This window comes from Pleurodeles waltl, chromosome 6 (genome assembly GCF_031143425.1).
Source record: "Pleurodeles waltl isolate 20211129_DDA chromosome 6, aPleWal1.hap1.20221129, whole genome shotgun sequence".
Lineage (NCBI taxonomy): Eukaryota > Metazoa > Chordata > Amphibia > Caudata > Salamandridae > Pleurodeles > Pleurodeles waltl.
In genome coordinates, this window is record NC_090445.1 from 746,210,765 (window position 1) to 746,234,622 (window position 23,858).

Sequence of the window (23,858 nt, forward strand, 5' to 3'; positions counted from 1 at the left end):
CACAACAAGAGTAAAGCCTTCTGTCTGCATGATGTAGCTGAGCTACTAGCGTTTAAGAAATCCATAAACATTTTGGCAGGCTAGAGCACTGCAAGACAACACAAGTCTGATTAGAACTGGTCACACTGCTTCATTACATCTGCTCTCAAACCAGACACCACATTACGAACGGACTGAAATTTCAGGCCCATTACCCCCAACGTACATAATCTACCTGTCCTGTGCTGAGGACTGCCTGGAAATAGGACAATCAGCTCCTTCTATGTGAGAATGTGTTAAAAGCCATGGCAAGCAAATGGATTGAAGGTTATGAGCTGTAAACATAGCACAGTTATTAACTCAAGGGACCCTCCATTACTGGCTTATATTTGGCTGAACCTAGAAAGAAAGCTCTGCTGCTCAAGTAGAAAGGATATCTTGTTTCCTCTTGCAAGCCAGACCCCTAACCTAGGTTCTGGGGTTGTCCAACTGACGTGCCCTTTTAGGAAGAGTCAAACTGTACTGCCAAGGAGTAGAGAGGACTGACTGAGTGCAAGCGGTAGGACCAGCTGACAAACCTATAGAGAACAAAAAACATGTGTGCAGTTCAGCAGCCCTTATCCGTGGCAAGAAGATCTGCATCTCCTGAAGGTGCTCACATCATCAAAAGAATGGTCTGGCTCTAAGCATGTACTGCACATTACTGCTCTTTTGACTTTACAGGAGACGACTCACCCTATTTCAAGACTAAGTGGAAGATCAGCGATTTTCTTCTTTGCCCCTAGGTCGTTACAGTTGGACGCTTTGGCCAGTGAAGTTCACCCTGATTACAAACATTTTAAACAATCTTCGGGGCTGGTAGGCCTGATTCTTCACAACAGAAGATTATAATGTAACCAACAGGTTCAGTGAGGGACTGACGCCCTCTAGGTGCTTAACACTATCAGGCCCCTTATAAGCACCAAATATGCGTTACAATCCTGTTCCCAGAATAATAGTACTCCTGTACAGTGACTCCGGAGATCAGTCGAAGCTTTACCTTGCCTCCCAATACACTAACGTCCTGCTCTAGATCCATTAACTGTGCACAGGAACTCAGTCTCAGAATCTGTCCTGTTAGTGGCCTGGGAATCCAAGTTCACTTGTGGTAGTAGGCTATTAGTTTTGTCAAAGGTTTATCAAGTTCTCAGCCACTAAGCTGCTTTACTTTGCACCCAGGGCGCAGAGAATCTAGGACAAAGGGCTGAAATTTCACAGTACTGATTATACATCTTGGTAAGACTTAAAAGCTCAAGCTCGTGGAATAAACTTGAACAAAGACCCAATTTATTTTTATTACAGGACCCACTACTTGAGCCAGTGGTGCCCAATGTGAATCCATGAAGGCTGAACCCATACCAGATTTTCACTTTGTCAACCCATGGAAATGTTGTTTATCCTTTATTCTTTTCTTATGAACTACATTGTTGTTTGGTTGCCCTGTTACACACATCTCACACACTATCTCTGCTCTTCAGCTCTCGCATCACTACCAAAGTGTTTACCTCTGTGGCCAGATGGAGATATCGCTTGTCGGACTTTATCTAATAATATTGTTACTATCAATTAATAACACAATGCTTATTCTTTGTAATCTATGTTGCAATATGGATATTTAAAAACCTTTTCCGTGTAAAGGGGGATTCTTAAAAGCTTAAGGTGCTATTTGAGAACAAGCATCACACCTCAGAACGACGTGTCATACTGAGAAGGCTTTCTTTTTGTAGGTTTTCACCCTTCTCTCTTTTTTTTTTTTTTACCATCAAAGTTCCTTTGGATGATCCCGTAAACTATCCTCCACTACTACAATCACTTCAAGTTCTACTGGGATATACTGAAATTGCTACAACCATTGCATTAGGAAGATAGTAAAAAAAAATGTAGCAATGTTTACTGTAAAGACTGCATGTAAAGATTAATACAGATATTTCAATACTCATACATTTGGATGTAACTTAATATAATACTAGTTGCAAGAATAAAAATGAATAAACAAAAAGAAAAACTGAAAACAGCACATTTGAATACAGCTAGCAGAGAAATAGACAACCTTGGTAACAGATAAAACAAGGGTTGGATCATAGGTTTGTGGATAGAAAAAGAACAAAAACATGCAAATTATACAAAACACCGACACTAAATAAAATGATGTGCTTAAGGTCAACTCTTGCCCCACTCCACCAACCATTCAGTAATTTAAGCCAGGGCTTACTCTGTGTTTAAACACAGAACTCATTCCTTGGAAGCCTAATTAATTCAACATAATACCAAGCTCAAAGCACATTCACATTACCTCCAACAAAAGCTTAAGTCAGCTTAGTAAAGCAATAAATACCTCAAAGTGCTGACAGGCGATTTAGGTCCATGATGAATACAGTATAAATGTCTGTCACTTATAGCCAGCTAGAAGTATGCTCCTAAGATACAATGGTGAAACCACTTGAAAGACAGGGCGGCAGAAAAGGAAAAGCTTTATACTACTGGAAAGCCTTGATGGTTTCTAAAAGCAGTAGTGCTTGAAATGGTAAAAGCAAACATAGCCTTATTCACAATCACAGACTGCTTCAGAAGGAGAAGCTATGTTTGAGCGGACCAAATTACAAGGGCATCTAGATCTGCCAAATTGTCAAGTATAAGTACACATGTACTCTTGCATCTGACACAGGTTCCAAAAAGGTTGTAAAGTCACCAAAAACTGCTAGTTTTTATTTATTTGTGACTTGGTTGTCTGTTATAGGGGACAAGCAGGTTTCTACTTGGATGCATATGGCAAGTCTGCAATGTGGAGGCGTGCCAGAACAGAACTGAAGCTTTGTGCTACAGATCACCAACTTAAATGTCTGCAAACAACAAAAACTGAAGCGTGTCTAAAGTTGCACAGCCAGAAAAATGCCAGTTAGTAACTCTGGTAATCACTGTTGTATCAAGTCATACAAAGCAATATTTATCCATAGATTTTGTGGGTCCTTAACAGTTTTAGCATTACCTTCGGGGATCAGGCATACTTTTGAGTAACAAACTGAAGTAAACTGTTTATGTCATTTGGTCAATGATAATAAGGTGACCACCATCCAAAGCAGGGGGACTGTATGTTGGTTATCATCCTGCACCACTTTCTGCCACAACAAGGTCAAATGTTTGCTCAAGGGACACGTGATGGCAGATTCATCCAGGTGCACGGCTATAACTGTAAACTCTACACTGGTTTGACTTTGCAAAACATCTGAAAGAGCGCACACACTTTTACAAGGCACTACTGTGAGGAACAGCCTGTCCCAGAGCTGAATTGTAACCGGTTTGAGTGAAGGTGAGCCTGCTTCCTGCTTTTATTGGATTTAATGTAATTGTCATGTATTGCATACTAATCTTATTCAAGCATGTCAATATATGGAAGATCCAATGTTGGAGAAGAAACTAGTTACTTACCTGTAACATCAGTTCTCCAGCGTTGATATCACTCCCTCCTCCCCAGTCAGAGGCTTATTATACCCTTCTCACATTTGCGCCCTAAAATCAGATCTTTGGTGGAATCTGGGGCAAAGTTTTACAAACTGTGGTTCGTGAGCAGATTTTTGGTGGGTCGTGAAAGTGCAAGCAATAAATAAAGATGCCTTTAAATTCTGCATTTATCTTGTCACATTCGATGCACTTCAAAGACAGAGATCAAATGTCAGGCTATATTTTCTGACACTGCAGATTTTTTTTTTTTTTTTTAACATGGATATTGGCGTTTACAAACGAAAAAAAGTAAAGTCAATTACACATCAATCTTGCTTGGGTACTGTGACTATGAAAGAAAGGCGATAGGATCCCATTTTTGTGTAACACAACAAAAAGAAAATTGTAAATTACAGGGGTGTAGAACTCCTATAGTTAGGGGGAGGATGGCGGGGAGAGGCAGTAAAGCCCCTCCAGGAGCACCTGGCGGTAAGGGCAGAGCACAGCCGCATCTGGAGCGACGCTGGAAGTAGCGCGGTCCCGGCGGAGGAGAGCGAGCCGGGGACCGCGGGAATGAAGACATCGGCTCACGGCCCCCCATAGAAGATTTGGGGGGGGGGCTGGATGATGTTGTCCTGGGGCATGCCTGATGCTGTTGCCTGACCCTAAAATGGAGCCCGAGGTCAGCTCACGTGGAGCTTCCCCATGGAGGCCCAAGGTCGAGGAGTAGCAAGACTGAGGTCTCTCTCCCCTTCAAAGGGATTTCTATGGCGGTTTCAGCATGGGGAGTCATATCCCAGTAAGGAGCAGAAGGGGGTCAGTGGAGGAAGTGATGCATGCAGTGGCAAGAGGAGCACAAGTGAGAGAGGTGTCTGGGGGGTACCTATTCCTCGACGGAGGCCACAATCTAGCAGGTTCTCTAGTTATTTTGCACCTGCCAGATCCGGGGTGCTCGTGTCGCCGCGGTCACAGGACATTGCACTAAGGAGGACAATCTGTCGGCCCTTTGCAATTTCAAGGCGGAATTGCAAGATGAACTCACGTCTGACTTTAAGACCGCGCTGGATGCATTCCAAACGGACATTAATAGTAGCATGGCCTCTCTTCAGGCGGACGTTGATTCAGTGGGGACCCGTACGTTAGATCTCGAAACGCAGGTCCACGAGATGAAACAACAAGTAAGTCCCTTGGAGAAAGAGGTCTCACAGCTCAAGTCGCAACTCCAGCTTTCGATACTCAAATGCAAGGACTTGGAAAACCGCTCCCGCAGAGACAAAATTAGAGTGAGGGGGCTGGAGGAGGGCAGTGAGGGAGCAGATCTGGAGGCGTTTGTGGTGGGTCTCTTTTCCACCCTGTTGGGAGAAGAACACCCAGTAGTACAGGCTGAAAGAGTACATAGGGTGGGATGTCGCTCCGCCAATAACAGTAAGAGACCTAGCGACATCCTGGTGAAATTGAGCTCATTCAAGGTCAAGGAGCGCATCCTTCAAAGGGGGAGGTGACAGGACTTTGTGACTTTTCAAGGAGCTGAGTGCACACTTTACCAGGACATTGCTCCAGCCACATTGCTCCGCCGGCAGCAGTTTCGTCCGGTCACAGATGAGTTGAAATCGAAAAATGTTAGGTACAGATGGACATTCCCCTTCGGCATAGCTTTTGAACTTAACAACAAATCCTACCACTTCATGGGGTATGGGGCGGTGGCGTCCGCACGGGGGGTGCAGGAGAAGAGTGCAGACATCGGACTCACCGCACCGGGGAAGTCGCAGCATTGAGAGGACCCCTCTTCGTCTACTGCTGTGGATCAATGGAGGCAGACGAGGAGCGGGAGGAAAACCCCCAAGATGTAGACTTATGCACCTAAACCACATCAGATGAAGGGTCGCCAAAGGGGCGGAGGAGAGGATTTCAAATGGAGGCCGCATGGGATCTCTTGAGGCCCCCCGGGGGAGAGACTGGAGACTGATCTGGCCGTAGGGGCGCTAGCGGACTGAGCGCTTCCAGCGTGTTCCCTACCATCCCTCCAGTAAGTGATAAAGGAGGTCCTCACACCGGACACTGTTCGAGCTTTTGAGAGTGGTCTGACAGGAGGTGGTGGTGGATGAATACCCCTTCCCAACCATGAGGACCACACTGAGGTTTATGTATCAGCAACTTATAGTTTCTGAGTTGTTACCTGATTTGTTGTTACTTTTTATGTTTGATTATTGTTTGTTGTCCCAACTACACATGGATGAACAGCCTGGGGGGTGGAGGGGGAAGGAGACGCAGGGGGTCTTTGGACAGAGGGGGAGCACTGGGGACCCTGAGTGACCACTTAGGTCAGATGTACCCACAGGCGAGGCCCTCTCGGGCACACTAACATGATGCTACATTTTCTAACATGGAATGTTAAGGGGCTTAATTCCCCCAATAAGCGGTCACAGCTGTGGAAATTCTTTGACGACCACCAATATGATATTGTGTCATTGCAGAAAACACATCTCAAGAAGGGCGAAGGTCATAGACTACAGCACAAACACTATCCGCAGATATATACTGCCTCTGCGACAACAAAGCATTGTGGGGTGGCCCTGCTGTTCCATAGGTCCATGCACTTCCAACTCGGGGTCCAAACTGGATAAGGAGGGTAGATTCCTGTTGGTCAAGGGCACCCTGGGGGGGCGGACTTGTACGGTAGCCACACTCTATGCGCCTAATAGTGGCCAAACGCAGTTTCTATTGAGCTTCCTTGACGTGTTTTTTTTTTTTTTTTTTTTTGCGGAGGGTGAGATAGTGCTTCAGGGAGACTTTAACTTGATTTGGGATACCGCTCAGGACACAACGCACCCCCAGAGACCACTTATAAGTGCCTTTGTGAAATCCCATAAGACAGCTCTTCACAGATTGGGGCTCCTTGATTCTTGGCGCGGGTTTCACCCCACGGTGAAAGATTACACATTCTTCTCCCACTCTCATAGATCCTACTCCAGGATTGACTATATATTTTTAAGCCAGCCACTTCGACAATCACTCCAATCGGCAACTGTTTACCCGTTATCATATCTGATCACGCACCGGTTGAGGTGGGTTTGGAGTGGTCCCTCCAGAGTCCAAGGGGTAGACGTTAGTACTTTCCAAAATCTTAACCTGTGACCCAACGACTCGAGACGAGTTGCGGAGAGCTATCAGAGAATTTTTTCAGAATAATAAAACCGGGGACACTCCTCCCCCACCACCTGGGCTGCGTTTAAAGCGGTCCTCAGGGGCACATGCATCTCATTAGTGTCTTCACTTTACCGGTTGAAAGCCAAAGAACAACAAGATCTGGAGAGTGCATTGAAGGAGGCTGAACAGGCCCATAAACTTTCTCCTACCTGGCAGACTCAGAGGAAACTGACTTTCATTAAAGACAAACTGCAATCTATTTACAAGAACAGGGCAGAAGTTGCATTGCTAAGGTTCTAGAGATCTCATTATGTCACTGGGAACAAAATAGGCACTCTCCTGGCCAGGCAATTACGTGCCAAGCAAACTAAGGGCTATATAGTGCAAGTGCGGGATGAGTCAGGGGAGCATCATTCAGATGAGGAGAAAGCACAAACTTTTAGGAACTTCTATTCTCAACTGTATAAATCAGATAATCCGAGCACTCCTGTCCAGGAGGGCTATTTGCTCAACACTCAGCTCCCACAGGTTTCTCGCGACACTAACGAGTTTCTGGCAGCCCCATTCACCACACCAAAAATCTGTGTAACCAGTTTCAACAAGAGTACAGGAAACATTAAAATAAACAAGCATTGGCAAAGCCAGTAGGTCCAACATTGGTGGTCAGTGTATTGGCAATGTGTGTCTTGTTTTGACATGGCTTTTGTAAAACTTTATTGTTGTGGCAGCTGCCAGGCCCTCACCACTGTAACAAATATTGGCAAAAAGAAAACATATTTTTGGTCTCAAAAAGCACACATTGCCATTGTAGATTCTGGCACAGAACAAAACTATTTTGTGTGCTGATTTACTGCCTGTGAAAAAAAGACTATCACTCACAGTAAAGCCAGATGGATAGAGAGATAGAATTTTAATAAAAACAAAATATATTGGTTAATGCCAGGCCAAGTCAGGAACACAATTCTTAAACAAAGTCACAAAAGCAAACCCAGGGTAGATATATTTACATTAGTGCAGATTTGCTTATTTCATTTATTAATAGGAATTTACAAACGTAGACTAGGAAATTGTACTCCTGCAAAATATTTGAGAACTGAATTTTAGCATGAGCAAATATACATGTGCAGATGTGTTCATGCGAAAGTATGTTGAGCGTTTACAAGTTCCTGTTCTCCAGCCACCTTTTTCCCACCCCTGGAAGAAGTTTTATGTCTGCTCTTGTCATGAGTAAATTTACAACCTTTCTCAGTTTTGCACAGACTTAAAAGGGCATTCCAACCCTGTAACTATTCCTTACTGCTACCTACAGCCCCAGTATGTAGATCTCTGGAAAGGTGATAAAAAAAGTAAATTGGAAGTATTCAAGCCTTACTATACTATTAACCCTCATTTAATCAGAGAGGCTATCATCAGAGCTCTTGTATGATGTAAATGATACCATAATGTGTTGCAGCAGTACATGGCACCAAAGAGACAAGTAGAGTTTTTTTTTACAGGACAAGTACATTGAAATGCAACTTGTCACACGGACAAGTAGATACTTAAATACATTACACACCCTGAAATTAACCTTACACATTAAGCAATTAGAAAAGCAGAAAATTAAGCACTTCTAAATTCTAAAGTATAATGGAAACAAAGATTTTAATAGAATCAAAACAAATTAAGACACTTTACTTGATGAAGTACAAATGATTAATATTCACAGAAGCCTGATTTCCACACATTATCATTAGTGTGCAATGTAGTTCTATTAGAAAATCTGCATGTCTCTGCAAATGTATTGGGCATTTCAAAGGAAAATTAGATGTCTGTAAATGACAGTGTAGGGAAATGACTCCTTGCTGCAGTTACCCCCCACCTTTTGCCTGGTATTGATGCTTACTTGACAGAGTGTGCTAGGGCCCTGCTAACCAGGCCCCAGCACCACTGTTTTTTTCACTAAAAATTGACCATTGTTTCCACAATTGGCACACAGATAAGTCCCTTGTAAAAGGTAGCAATGGTACCAAGGGCCCTGTGACCAGGGAAGGTCCCTAAGGCCTGCAGCATGTGTTGTGCTCACCTAACACATGCACACTGCCAATGCAGATTGTGTGTGTTGGTAGGGGGAAGAAGGCAAAGTCGACATGGCATCCTCCCCAGGATGCCATGCACACAAAATACTGCCTGTGGCATAGGTAAGTCACCCCCTAGCAGGCCTTAAAGCCCTAAGGCAGTGTGCACTATACCACAGGTGAGGGCATTGCTGCATGAGCAATATGCCCCTAATGTGTCTAAGTTCATTCTTAGACATTGTAAGTACAGTGTGGTTGTATAAAGTATATGGTCTGGGAGTTTGTCAAAACAAACTCCACAGATTCATAATGGCTACACTGAACACTGGGAAGTTTAGTATCCAACTTCTCAGAATAATAAACCTACACTAATGCCAGTGCTGGATTTATTTAACAAAAATACATGCACACAGAGGGCATCTTAGAGATGCCCCCTGTATTTTACCCAGTCCTTCAATGCAGGACTGCCTGCCACTGAGAGACGAGTTTCTGACCCCCTAGGGTGAGAGCCTTTTTGCTCTCTGGGGCCAGAAACAAAGCCTGCACTGGGTGGAGCTGCTTCACACCTCCCCCCAGCAGGAACTGTAAAACCTACCAGTGAGCCTCAAAGGCTCAGGCTTCGTGTTCCAAAGCCCCTGGGCACCGCAGCTAGTGGAGATACCCACCCCCAGACAAAGCCCCACTTTTGGCGACAAGACATGGGAGTTAATGAGAAAAACAAGGAGTCACCACCCCATCAGCCAGGTCCACCCCTAAGGTGAACAGAGCTGAAGTGACCCCCCCTGCTTGGAAAATCCTCCATCTTGTTTTGGAGGATTTAGCCCGATAGGGATGTGCTCCCCTCCCGAAAGGGAGGGAGCACAAGGAGGGTGTAGCCACCCTCAAGGACAGTAGCCATTTGCTACTTCCATGTGACCCTAACACCACTAAATTCAGAATTTAGGGGCGACCCTAAACCCAGGATTTTAGATTCCTGCCTACAAAGAAGAAGGACTGCTAAGCTGAAAAACACAGCAGAGAAGGAAGACAACAACTGCTTTGGCCCCAGCCCTACCGGCCTGTCTCAGAGTACCTGCACCAGCCACGCATCCTGTGGGCCCAGCAACCCCTGCCGACTCAGAGGACTGCCCTGAAACCAAAAAGGATCAAAAACTCCCATCGACAGTGGACCTGTCCAACCAAGAAAGAAGAAACCATTTTTAAAGGTACTCTCACCTCACTCCAGAAGCGCAGGTCCCCACCACTGTGCACCAGGCACCTCCAGCCCGTGTCTAGAGAAACCAACTACTAAGAGAGGCAAATACTACAGACTCTCTTGGAATATGCTACCTCTCCTACACCAACACAGACTGAAAGCAGGTTTTCCAAATCTCGGGGCCATAACATAAGGTACGCAAGCATCCCATACACAGATCTGACCTTTACAGGACGCAAAAGAGAGGATGAGGTTCTGCTAATCAACAAATTCGCTGAAAAGAACATTGTTATTAATATGAGTGACACACTGATTCACCATCTATGAGAAGCACTGCCAGCAGAACAAGAATTACATTTGCTGGAATGGCCTTCTGTTTATCTTCTATATGAAGGAAACTTTAAGACAGAAAGCTATTCTGCTTTGCTAGTATTAAATTATATTGTGTACTAAGCCCCGTGTGCCTATAAGCAACAACACATCTTTCCTTCAAGTCTGAGCTAAAGGATGCCTAAAGTTTGTTATTGGATCAGTTTGGAGCGAGCTAAAGGGGAAAGTGCCTTCTTGAGCCAAGAAATGTATTATGTTCTGGATGTAAAACGCCACATTTATAAATTAAGTCGTAAAATCACATGTCAAAATACAGGATGTGCATGTTGGAGTAAAATATGGGTGTTATTAAAAAGTGTCCTTGGTAGCTGCCCTTCATAGTTTCATCTATCACAGAGTCCTTTCAATAGATAAATAGTAAGAGTGCAAGCTCAAAGCAGCATGCAAAAGAAGTATGTTGCAGTACACCTCAGATGTTGGGTGAACTAACAGCAAACACGTCTAGCAGGTCAGAGCATCTTAGAAGAGTCAAGTATCAAGTGTTTTAGATTCTAATCCATAAGAAAGTGAACAGATACAGTAAACTATGGTAGCAAATCATGCCTGCCACCATGGGGCCTGGTTTACTAGTTCACAAATATTAATTTGTTAGGGCAAGGAATAGAGTACAATCTCAGAAGGGAATAATCACAGACAAAGACCAAATGTATAGCCTGTCACATGCACCTCTGAACAGCTTGGCCCAGTTTGGATGTGTGATAACCACACAGTCTCTGTAACTCTCATCCCAAATGCAGATCCTTTCTTCCATGAACAGTTTCCCTGTATTTGTAGAGCGGCACAACCACATCTAGGTACAGCACTCAATAGTTGTACTGGTCCTTGCATTCTCCTGTCAGATTACTGCAGTTCGATCTACAATGGTTTCAGTAGAAATGATCACAGTGCAAACTGGAAGGATTAGGGGAGGCAAGATGTAGAACCGGCATCCAATGCTAAAGGCACATATCCCATCCTACATGATACACCAACTGCAATGACTATCAGTTCCATATTGCACAGCAGTATTCAAATGTAAACATCTATGTATTGCCATGAAGTACTGCACACAAACAAAGCAGATTTCATAGGTAAAAATTAACAATGAACTCACAAGAAAACCATCTCAGTGGAACTGTTCGCCCACCCATCTGATCTACTGAAGAAAGTTAGGCATCACCCATTTAACTCACTCTTAAGATCCACAGATCTCCAGGCCACTGGCTCAAAATACAAGCCATCTACAGGCACAATCATTAGTCCTCCTGATATAGAGGCCACACCTTCTTAAAGTACCCAAACCAAGAAGATGAACTCCATAGCTAGATTTGAAACTGTGGATAAGTATGGTCTTGTGTTCGTACACTGTGCTTTGTATTGCAGCAACTCAATAAAACCAGAAAAATAGGCTGCCAGAGGACATTCAAAATGTATGGGAACACAGGTTGTTTATACACCGTTGACCAAAAAAAAAAAATATATATATATATATATATCACCAAGATCAAGTACTGATAGAGCACAGATCGCATGGAGTCTAATCTCCAGCAGTAGCACTGAAGTGATGAACAGAACCGGTGTATCACAGCTAAAGGAGCCGAAAATAACAGCCACATTTACCACTAAACATTTTTTTTTCCATTAAAAGGCGTGTTGCTGAACACATACGTGTACAATACACTTCGAATGTTATCTTCTCCTGGTACAAACATTCTAACAATAAAAAGGTGATCAACATACATCTATTACAAAAAAGCAGCAGGGGGAGAAATAACTGAGCCCTCTTACCTCAATCTCAAGCCTTATGAACAACTGGGACAAGCTTAGCCATAGAACTTTAAAGACCCCGTTGCCTTTCAATATTATTCAGGTGACCAACAGGGAGTGTTCCCTTCTTTAAAAAGGAGCAATCAGAAGATTTGGTTTCATTAGTTGTTAAAGCTGTCACAGAGCAATTTGGTGACCAAAACATACATGCTTTCAACTGGTGTGGCACAAATAACTGCCAACATCCTGGTGTTTGAAACCATCGCAAATTGAAACTCACACTAGGTATACCAGAGACAATGCCTCTGATCTGATCCACCAGGTATTAAATTAGCTAGACCTAATGTAACTCTTTGCAGGGCACCCATGGACACTTAGTAGAACAGTTTGGCCAACTAAGCTTTCCTCTCTGGGCTGTTCTAAAATATGTACTCTACTCTCTTATGTTGATATCCATACCTTGGAGAGTTCATATGGAGGTTTGAAGACATTGTTCCCTACCATAATTATTTTGGGTTCATGAAAGTGCCTGCGAGAAGAATCAGGGACATTTAAAAATAAGTTACTGAGGATGTAGACTTTTTTAGGCCCATCCAGGCAAGATATCTCCTTTGGAGGCATTCTCCAATGATAAAGCCATATTGTTCTGTTTCCCTGAAATCAAAATATAGGAATTTCCTTGCTGGGCTCAGATATAATTTGTGCTAGTTTGCATTAAACATTGTGGTAGGTGAGTGAGTAGGGCCCTTTTTATTTGCACAAGGTTGTATTTATCATTATATCCCTTTAGTGTTAGCCCAATTTGCAAAATGATCCAATGACCTACGTTTTGGGCTGTAGACACTCTACTTTGAAGCACTAACATCTTGTATTGTTTTGCATTAATGGAGCCTAATTGATTGAATCTGAATATCTTGCCAAATACACAAAACGTGATGGGAGTAAAATTTGCAAATAGACTAAACCACTGGTAATCATTCTGGGTAGCATCCCGACCCACTGTTTCCTCGGAATGTCTCATCAAAGCAATTGGAGTAAGTAGGCATCAGCAATTAATTACTACGTTTTAATCCTATTACATTGTTGCTTTTGTTTTATTCTGCTTTTCAAAATATATTTTCATTCTACAGTTTTGTTATGGCTTGGATTTATGTTGCCAACTCGTTATTGATTTCAGTATACAAAAAATAAGCTATTGTCAGTAGTAGTCAATTCAACTGGCATTTCAATTCACATATATTGCATACTTTCTGGAAGTCTTTGTTAGCTGGCGTACATGGCCACTGACAGACCACATCATTCTTACATTCCTTTGGAAGAAGCCCAAAACATACCTTGACTCTTAAGTCACTCCAAAATCAACTCTCATAATACAACTCACACTCTTACATATCCTACAACATTCCAAACATCCCCAGAGCAGGGCACTTTGAACAAACTAAGTCACCCCTTTTATTCTCCAAGAGCCAATATACAAACACAAAAAATGAATCAGTCCACTATCTAAACCTGGCCTGGGGTGTAGTTCAGATCGCCCTTGACTTGTCTCTAAAGAGCTCTGGTTACCCCACAGAATGCTCTACTCGATGTAAATCACCTTACAAAAGGATCTCTAGTAGCATAATACACTCTTGCCATATGTCCTTCAATCACCAAGGCCATCCCTAAAAGTACACATGAACCATTTTTACAAGAAAGTGTGCCTAACAACTTAGGCCAGAGCTACAACATATGTGTTGTTTATTAATCAGTAAGCCGTCAGGTTCTTTAATTAAGTATTAAGAGGAGGATTTCTACGATACAACTATAAAGCACTATATTGAGACCGTCATGAAGAATTTGAAAAACAGCCGCAACTGAACATGAATATAAGAAAGTTTATGCTTTGCACATACATTTTACTACAGCTGTATAACAGCACCAAATAAATGGAACATACAATCAAAGCACAGAGCCTAACAAGTTCAGAAGGAGAGGAAACAAGCATCACTATAGAACCAAATGTAAAAGCAACACCATTATTCGCCTTAGTTACCTGAACAGTATACTTCTGGATCTCATCCAGAACAAAGTCTACTTCCTTGGAGGTGGTGAGAGAGGCAAGGTTTCCACTTAAAGTAATGCAGTAAAGTTTTGCATTGTCATAGGTCTCACGGCTTGAGTTGACACGTAAGCAGGCATCTCCAATGTGACTCCAGCCTTCCCCACACAGGTGAGCTGCAGAACAAGGAAGAGATTCTTTCAGGCAAGAACTTTCAGGGTCACAAGAAAGACTAGGCAATAAAAAATAGGCATTATTGCTGGTGGAAACATCCACACTTGGCTGTGTGTTGTGCGTGAAAACATGTTTTTCTTTAGTACACATGTTGTTTTCTAGCATAGATGGCAAATATTTAACGAACCAAACAATGAGGACCATTGTTAATCACTAAAGCCCCTATTAGAAACTCGAGTCCATGGTGAGATAAGAGTGTGGGGTGCAGGTCTTTGGGCAGAATGCCCTCTTGAGGATGTAGAGCTGGAAAAATTGCTCGGTTGCTGTGCCTTGTGCTAATATACAGTTATGAAACTGCAGACCTCAAGAGCAAGCTAAGGCAGAGAAGCTATTGAAGAACTGAGCTCGAGTTCAGGGGGTGAAGATGTGGACACTGACTTCACCGGCATAAAATTCTATCCAAAATCTCTGAGAGGGCAAATACTTCAATGTAATTTGAGGGTAAATTGTGCTTGCAGGGGAGCCATTCATGGGACAAAAGAGCACCTTTATCATGCCTTCTTCAGGCCTAAGACCTTCCAGAGCCCCATTAAAATTACATAGATGCTCTTCGGAGGCAGGCAGGTGGAGAAATCTGGAAAAAGTTAGTGCAAGAGGGAGACAAAGAACTTTTAGCTGAGTGCTCAGTGTTGACAGCACCATGAACCGAAGTTGATTATGTACAGACATAATGATGTCTCGTGTTCTTTGATTTCTAGTGCACAGTGAAGAAGGGATTGATGCACAGTTTAGCATTTTTATAGAACCATCCAAAGTAAATATTAAATAAAAATATATTACATTGAGGAGAAGCTCATAACTGAACATGATTTCATATGGATAGAATGGATTTAGTTTTCTGTTATACTGCACAAATGCACACTGAAACGTTTGTAGATTCTCTGGACAATTCAGAAGCTGAGGCATAGGAGGGTGAAATAATTTGACTTGCATCACACAGTTTAGGAAAGTTTAGGAAAGATGGAGCCAGGGATTCAAATGTAAATACCCTATTACAAAATCTGCAGCGATTCTAATGGAGCAGCTCTCCTGTGTCACCAGATCTCACAGCACATGGAATGCACTGCAGGCTTCCTCACAGAGCCATGCCAAGGTTCCACAAAACTGCTCGGGCCCCTTCTGTCAGCTTAGAAGGAATTTTTACTCATTATTTAACGGCAATAACAAGGTTTGTTGCACACAAACACCCTTAATAACAAAGAGCGTTGTTACCAAAGACCTGGAAGAAACAGTGGACCCCAGAGCTCCATCACCAGCTTCTTTCTACATGTGCTTCTGAAGTGAGATACTTGCCAGATCATGGTATGGCCATACACCTCCTCCCTACCAAAGGTATAGACCTTTAAAAATTGATTAAATGCTGGCAGTCACTTCGGTGGAAAAGTGAACAACAGCAGCAAGCCCACGAGTACAACAAATCAGCTGTTCTTGCACAGTAACTGGGGGCAAACTGTTTCAGCCTGGTTCTACAACCTGGGAACTTTCCTAGCCTAGGGTACTGTAGCATCCTGCACTTCCCTCTTTATCAGCTGCTGGTGGCAGGAGTTAAGTACCGGAGATGGTTTTTGAGGGTCTTGTTTCTGTGAAAAGTATTGATATACAAATTTCCCTTCACAACGTGGCTGACAGCATGTTGACCGCAGCTGTACTATTTTACTCTGTAAGTTTAAAAGGTAAATTTAACACCCTGTATTTGGGAAAAGCCTCAATCATCCACCCGCTAATACATTCACACATTTAAATGTTTCCTCCAAATCCTGACACAGATGGCAAACAATAAAAACAAGCACTGCCAACACAACAAACTCATTCAAACTGGTGAGAAGTTTATTATTGGACTGCAAGCATAAGCAGAAGAGGGGAAACACGCCACTGCCTAAATATGGAGCCCATATGCTTGAAATCCAAATTTAAAAAATAAATTAACCACCTCATACAATTTTCATCGGACAGTATGGGTGCTTGCGCGCAGGCAGGCCTACTGGGATCAAATACAAAAATACTTTTTAGCTTTAACACATGTTACGGGACAATAGGATACCTGCTGCTGCAAAGAAACAGTTATGAAGGCTTTGAGTTACTACAATCTGATTACATAGTTGAAACATACAATGAAGCCTGAAAAAAATTACAAAAAAAGATAAAGAACAGTAAAAAAAAATGGCAAAGTATCGGCCCACCAACCCTGGCACTGAGGTGCACATCTTTGTAGACAGCTGTGTGGATGTGGAAACATGCTATCACTGGCAGTGCAAGAGAGCCAATGACTGAAGCGAGCTGACCTATATTGCTTTGCTGTATATTGGGGTGAGAAGAAGCAACGTGTGAATGACAGATTCGTAGTCAAATGGGTAAACAGACAAATCCCAAAGTACCAACATCAAATGCCAACGTGATTGCTTTCACTGTCTTCGGAGCTCGATTTTTACCTGAGAAACCTACTCTAATTATTAATTTAGTTATTATTACCTTATCCCCCAAGTTTCGTGGGAGACGAGTGAAAACAGTTCTTCCTAGGGAAACATGCCTGCATTGAAAGGCTTAGAAACTGTGCCACTACTCAAAAGAGGACGTCAGTTTGCATAACTATGTAATATACACAACAGCTTCTCAGAGAAGTAAAAATGAATTCAGAAAGGTGTTCCTGATGTACGCCTGCAAACCTGTGACTGACGCAGATTTCCTGGCTTGCTTCAGGTTAGCTTTGTGAGTAACCAAATATAGGGATAGTCTGTGTTGCTAAGGTGAGGGGTGATTGGTAATTCGGCAGACAAATGAAATAGCAAAACATTTCAGCTAGAAAGAGATAGGTATTACTTTGCCATTGTTTTCTCATAGTTTGCAGGTTTTGGAGTTTCATGAAAACTCTATGCTTTGTGTTGTCTTTTAAAACTGCATTGAGATGTCGTTGAACTCTATGTTTTTGACTCACTGTTTTCTGCAGTAGCGGCTATTTTACTGGATTTTATAACACACCTCTGTAAAACCTGTGGATGTACTTAACACACACTGCTTTAATGTTGTGCTTCCCTCCCAGTCAAGCTAAACTAACCAGGTCAGTTGGCCCAGCTCCCAAAAATGACACTGACTTGCTAGAACTTACCTGGCAGAGCCTGGCATTCCTGCTGGCGCTGGTCCCACTGGCAGTTCAAGTTCAGCGAGCATGTTTTGCAGCTGGTGAGTTTACTGCAAACCTGCTCGTTTCTCACGTGGCACTTGGTGTAGTTTCTGACAGACTGCGGAGGAATTAAGGAGACGGGGTAAGGAAAATAAAAAAATATATATTAATAGCTTTCCTTTAAAAAAATCATAATAACGAAAAAACAAGTACAACAGCAATGCTGCGCCTCCTTGTGTCCATAATCACCTTATCCTATAGTTGCACTATCTGAGCAAGTTTGAGAACAGGTTATTTCAGTGACTATCAAACATGCTAAAGAACAAAAACTGTAATGCGACTATTAAGCATTGACACACCCTCCAACTGTAAAAGGATTTCCAAACCTTCTATTGTGTATCATGGCGCTTCAGAATACGGGTAATGGCATTTGCAGTAAGACGAAATAGTATGTGGCCTACTAGGACATCACCAGCAGGTGGCACTAAACTGTACCTAAACCTAGCAAAGGCTTACATATCTACAGAGGTCAAAAGCCTGCAGTGGCCCTGAATTTGTATGTCTGCATTGCAGAGTAACTTAATCGTTGTTACTAACAGCACTATAGGCTGCACCTATCCCACAAGGACACACCACCTTTAAAATATGTCAATAACAAAGAGTTAGCTTTCAACCCAGCATGTTTTCCAAATCGTAACAAAGATATTGCTCATGGGCTGTCTATGCAGTCAGGTGACATGACGTATGACGCCCAACAGAAGATCCAAAATATTAAGGTGCTCTTATTTTTTTAAGGTGGGAGAGACTGAAGAAAACCAATAAATATTTCTTACATATAGAGCTTCATCGTCTATCAGGAGATGCTCTAGAGCCCACCTTCTCTCAATGTCTCTTTCAAAGTAAATTATTTTTATATTGCTACGTTTCACAATAAGCATAATCATCCCTCTTTTCCACGATATCACTTCCAACCATGTAACACGGTTCACAAAGTCGTATAGTCTTACCTCACCCTACTGGCTAAAATCTATTTTATTAGAAAGATGTAGTTTAGTAATAAAGCCATATGATATGCTTGTTTTATTTGCCTGAAGACTTACTCCAGTTGAGGCTTTTATTAAAAGTACTCAGAAATGCACTCCTAAGCAAAGGTATGCACAAAACTGTCTTGGGAACGATCATCCTGAAAAATCTTTGCCTAAAATCTCTCGATTACCAAGCTAATCAAGCACATAAAAGGGAGTCTCAGCGGCATATTTTTGGAGAACAGAAAATTGAAAAAAAGCATGGATTACAAAAGTACGACTATGTAGGGGTTGGATCGGACTTGGCATTAGGACACATTCACACTTTTTACCAGTTATTTATTTAAGTGATAACAAATGGTTTGCAGAGAAAGGCAACTTATACAAATTCCCATCACACTAAATATGCTTATTAAGCATCAAAAGTATAAATTAACTTGCTACTGAAAACTCAAGTGCTAAGAGTTATCTTTTTACTTTCTCAAATTTTCAGTTTTAAAAAACCTTAACGATAATTTTGCAATATATAATTTTGGCATTTAGAAAGAAAACAGCTTGAGACAAATACTGAATGTCTTCTGTTTAACTGCACTACTCTGAAAGTTACACAGTTTGTTTATTCATTGGTCAATTAAGACTTGCTTAACGTTGGCAACTTCCAGAATCTTTAGAGAGATAACTACAGTTGCTAACATCTACTCACACCTAAACATGTTTGTACATTTTGGCCCTCATTATGAGAACCCCAGTCATTTAGTGCAGTAATGAGACATTCTGACAGAAAATGTCACAATGAATGGTGATGGATATGCCCTGCCCTGAGTGCCCCAACTGCATGGATATTTGGACACCTAGTAATGATTTTGGTAATGGGTGTACAAAGATCATGTGTATGCATCAAGACCTAGGCCTGTCTCATAGCAAAGTGGTTTTGAAACACAGGGAGGGGGGTCCATCAAGCGCTACCTTTGTGATGGTAGGGGTTACTGTCCTTACCTGAAGTTAAGTGACACAAACACAGTGGTATCAGCACACTCATTTTGTGTTTAATAGTGATAAGTAGTTTAAAAACGTATTTTTTACCTGTCTCTCTGGAGTGGTGCCTACTGGCTCACTCATGCAAAGTTCTGTGGCTGTGTACCTAACTCACCCCTCATCACATGGATGGTGCACAGTGCCGAACTGCACATACTTGCGCATGTATGCTAGGATGTTTGTGTGCCCGCATGGTGCATAACATGGACAACTGTGGGTTCCATCTTAGAGATACGGGGCCTGGAGAGGCTGGAGAGGTGAAAACTACATCCCTCAGTCAGGAGAGGTGTATTGCTGACATTCCAAAGTGCTGGAAGGGGACCGCGCACAGAAGTAAGGGGAGCTGAGCACCTTCATTGCTCTTTGAATCCAGAAAGAGTTACTGGTGAGTGGGGCCTGAGCGTGTTGTTAGGGAAACAATGGGACTGATAAGGTTGAGACTACCAGGGAACCTTGATAGAGAGAAATGCCTGGGCCTTTAAATCTTTATGAGGCATTTTTCAGTGAAGGCTGAAAGTCATGTGAGGTCCCCAGTTACTCCCTTGAACTGTGTTTTGGGTCAATCATAATTGAGGCCATTCCTTCTGTGGCAGACTGTCCTTTTGACAAAGGGCAGTACAGAGGCGAGGGCACTTTAAAGGAGCTGACACCCACAACCCGAATTTCAAAGGATCAGACACTAATTTACACTTGTGTATGGATTTAAACTATAAAGGAGGAAGCATGAGTCAACAGGAAAGAAGATCACCATGACATCTAGCTGCTGGAGCGAGGACTAGAGACCAAGGTCTGCTAGTCTCCCTGCTGGGCGAGGGGCCATCACACAGGAACACAAGCCCACTTTCTCTGAGCCTGAAGCACCATTTTTCTGCCAGATTGCCAAAACCTGTGATTCCTGTAAGGAAGAAGAGAGTGCCTGGAGGGAGGCCCAGCTGGGATCGTGCAGTAATGGATCCCTGTGAGTGAAGTGTGAGATGTCCAGGTCAGTCGAGACTGCTGCATGAACAAAGTAGTCGACCTCAATTTACCAGAATGGGGCCACCAAGACGTAAGGGCTGTCACTGTTGTGCAGAACCAGTCAGTGACCCCACTATGCCAGATGAAGGCCACCATGAAGTAAGGGACACCCCCATTGGGCAGATGAGTCTGTGTCTGGGGGTAGCCACTGTGAAGTAACGTCTGCTGCTCTTGTGGCAACCCTTGTATACCAGTAGGAGGGCACTGGGAAGTAAGGGCCATAAGCTTTGAAAGGAAGAACCCATGTGTGCCAGGAGCAGGCTTCCAAGAAGGCAGAGCTGTTGCCCTGGTTTGTCATGCTCAGGCAGCTGGGAAGAAGGCTTACCACTCTGAGGAGCTACAGAGGAGAATGTCCAACACAGATGCGGGCCGTCCAGAGACAGGAAACACCATGCGAGGTGGCAAACCTTCAGCATCAGGAGTTCGGAACCAGAGAAGAGACATCCCCTGTTCTCCTGCACTTGCCAGCTGCCATCAGGTCAGGTAAGATTTTCTGAGGCCAGAAGGTCTTTACGGAACTTGCACGAACTTAACATGTAACGCTACTGAAGTTTACTCTTAAGGCTAAACTTTGTTACTAAGGGACTAGTGTAGGTCGCATCTAAATGTTGCCTCCCTAATTAAATGGGGAATAACAAGCCTCACTTGAAAGGGACAGATGGGATATCCCCCAGGCCAAGCTAAAGAGACGTGGATATTACACTGTGTGCTGCTTCTATGCTTTGAGTGCTTATATTAAAACACTACTTTTTCATGCTGAGAGATATCCTTATTCATTCCATATTAACCTGTTGCATTTTGCAAGCTTGGAAACTAGCAATTATAAAACCTTTATTAAAAAACAGATGCTAACTCACAATTGGTGGAAAACTACAGACCCATCTCCATGCTACCATTTAGAAGTAAGAACTTAGAAAAGCATGTAAATAAATATCTCTCTACTTTCATAGAAGACCATGGCAATTTGCACCTTACCCAGATGGGTTTCAGGGCAGGCAGTAGTACTGAGACTGCATTACTAGCAGCAACAGAGGATGTTCAGGCAATTTTATATTGAGTAGAGGCTGCTGCTATGATAATGCTGGATCTCAGTGCTGCCTTTGATACTGTATCTCACCCTCTCCTCCTGCAGAGAATGGAGGAATCAGGAATTCCAGGGGGTGCTCTCAAGTGGCTAAAATCATTTCTAGGAGTCAGACATTTTCAGGTGAGCGAAGACCCCACTTCGCCTCCACTTATCTACTACAGCCTGGAGTGCCACAAGGCTCGTCCTTGAGCCCTACATTATTCAATTTATATGTTCGGCCGCTAGAAGAAATTGTACAATACCATGGCCTAGCCCTAGTGTCAAACGCAGAAGACACTCAGCTCATCATGGCGCTTACCCCAGAGATCAGGTGCATTTCCTCACAGCTCAATTCCTGCCTTAAAGATGTCATAGAGTGGATGTCAAGGAGTTGTCTTAAACTAAATGAGAATAAAACGGAGCTCATGGTATTTGGAAACAATAATTTGAGTGGATGGCAACTAGGATGGCCCAATCAATGGGGAGATCCCACCAATCCAGCCCCAGCGATCAAAAGCTTAAGGTTTTGGATAGATGACAAATTAACAATGGAAATGCAAGCCAAAAAACTGGCAGGCTCCTGTTTTGGGATCCTGAGATCCTTGAGAAAATGTCTCAACATGCTTCAGTCCACAACAAGGAGAGTTGTGGCGCAGAGCCTGATCAGTTCATGCTTAGACTACGGGAATTTCCTATACCTGAGAAGCCCAAAGTATGTGATAAATCAGTTACTAGTAATTCAAAATTCGGCTGCAAGAATGCTGTACAAGATTCCGAAGCACCAATCTGCTCCACCATCCCTAAAAGCGCTCCATTAGCTACCAGTAGAAAAACAGATAAGCTTTAAGGCAATGTGCATGACCCACCGAGCCATTCAAGGAAAAGGTCCAGTCATCATTCAAATCCTACTGGCTAGTTATGTGCCAGGAAGATCCCTACAGTCAACCTCCCAGGGACTTTTAGTGATACCCAAGGTAAAAAGAATGAGATGTGGGGGAAGGTCCTTTGCTTTTCTAGCCCCCGGGATATGGAACAACCTCCTCACTCACATTTGGAAATAACAGTCCATATCGCTGTTCAGAAAATCCCTCAAAACCTACATTTTCGATCTATAAAAGTAGGGATGATTGAACTCAAGGATCGGAAGTTGGCTTTCAATGAGCCCTGGGAGGCCAGGTTGGGTAGCCATGTGCTATAGAAATCCAGTTTGGTTTGATTTGATTCATAAAAGCAAGCATTTGCTTTGTCAATCACGTTATAGAAATGACTGCTTTTACTCCGAAACTTTTGACTGTATATGCCTCACAAATACCTCCCCCTCAAACATCCTTGGACTGCTTGACCCGGGCCACCACTGACAGTCAAGTGCTCAAAGGGGTAGTATTGGGCCCAAATACCCAAAACTCTTAGTAGAATAGAACCTGGGACATTAGGAGTAAAAGGCCTCATCCCCTGCAGTGGGGTCCAGTAACTACTGCTTTCTCCGTGGTCCTCTGAAAGGGGTTGTGACACAGAGTTTCAAATACAGTAGGAGATGGTAATTATGGGGGCATTGCTGCACAATTGAGGATCTTGACCCATGGAGCGAGGACTGCCTCTGAAATTGGTGTTTGTTCACTTATTTGAACAGGTTTTCCAATGCGCTTCAGTCACCTCCAAAAAATGGTCTCCTGCTTTTCACAGGCAAAATTAGTCTGGTGAAATCCAGAAGGTGTTTTTTTCCCCAGACATCTCATAATCCCAATTCAAGCAGAAACTACTATGTCCACTCAAATAGGGATTTGCATGACACTTCTAATGAGGACATGCAGCATTCATTTTAAGCCCTGGTATTGACAGATTTCTGAAAGTGCTTGATGATGGTGCAGAAGCTGAAAGTTATGGATATCATCAGAAAGGGGGGGAGGGGTCCAAATCTGTCTTCAATTACATGATGCATGGAAGATTTCAGCCTAAAATATCACTGCTCACTCATGAATGTTTATTAGACACGGTGTTGTTTGGTGTCCCAAACTACCTTTCTAACCTAGTTTTGCCTGGGAAGGATCACATGACAAGTTATGTTTTTTTAAAAGTTATTTTATTCAGAAGAACCCCAGCCCAGCCCCCTTACGAAATGCTAGGCTAGTACTGCTGCAGACTTCACAGGCTCCCTACGTCAACTACAGAAGGCCGGCATAATACCTCCAATGAAAATGCAACATCACAGCCTCCCGAAATCTATTGGGAGTCACATGGTTAAGATGGATCCTTAACTACCTGCAAGACCTTTATATTTGTTTCCCGGGCTAGCAGTGTGACCTGGCGTTTCTTTTGCAGGTAACCAAGCAT

The 23,858-nt window shown here is 43.0% G+C and overlaps 1 protein-coding gene across 2 annotated transcripts in view; it reads right to left on the reverse strand.

Annotated features, from left to right (window-relative positions):
* The window catches only part of ATRNL1 (attractin like 1), a 2,088,076-nt gene that overhangs the window by 1,394,976 nt on the left and 669,242 nt on the right, over nucleotides 1-23,858 (reverse strand). For both annotated transcript variants that reach the window (XM_069239275.1, XM_069239274.1), the window contains exons 14-15: nucleotides 17,370-17,502; nucleotides 14,027-14,208 (exon numbers count right to left, since the gene is read on the reverse strand). In XM_069239275.1, coding sequence (XP_069095376.1) covers nucleotides 14,027-14,208; nucleotides 17,370-17,502 — 315 coding nt within the window. The remainder of the gene's footprint in view (nucleotides 1-14,026; nucleotides 14,209-17,369; nucleotides 17,503-23,858) is intronic.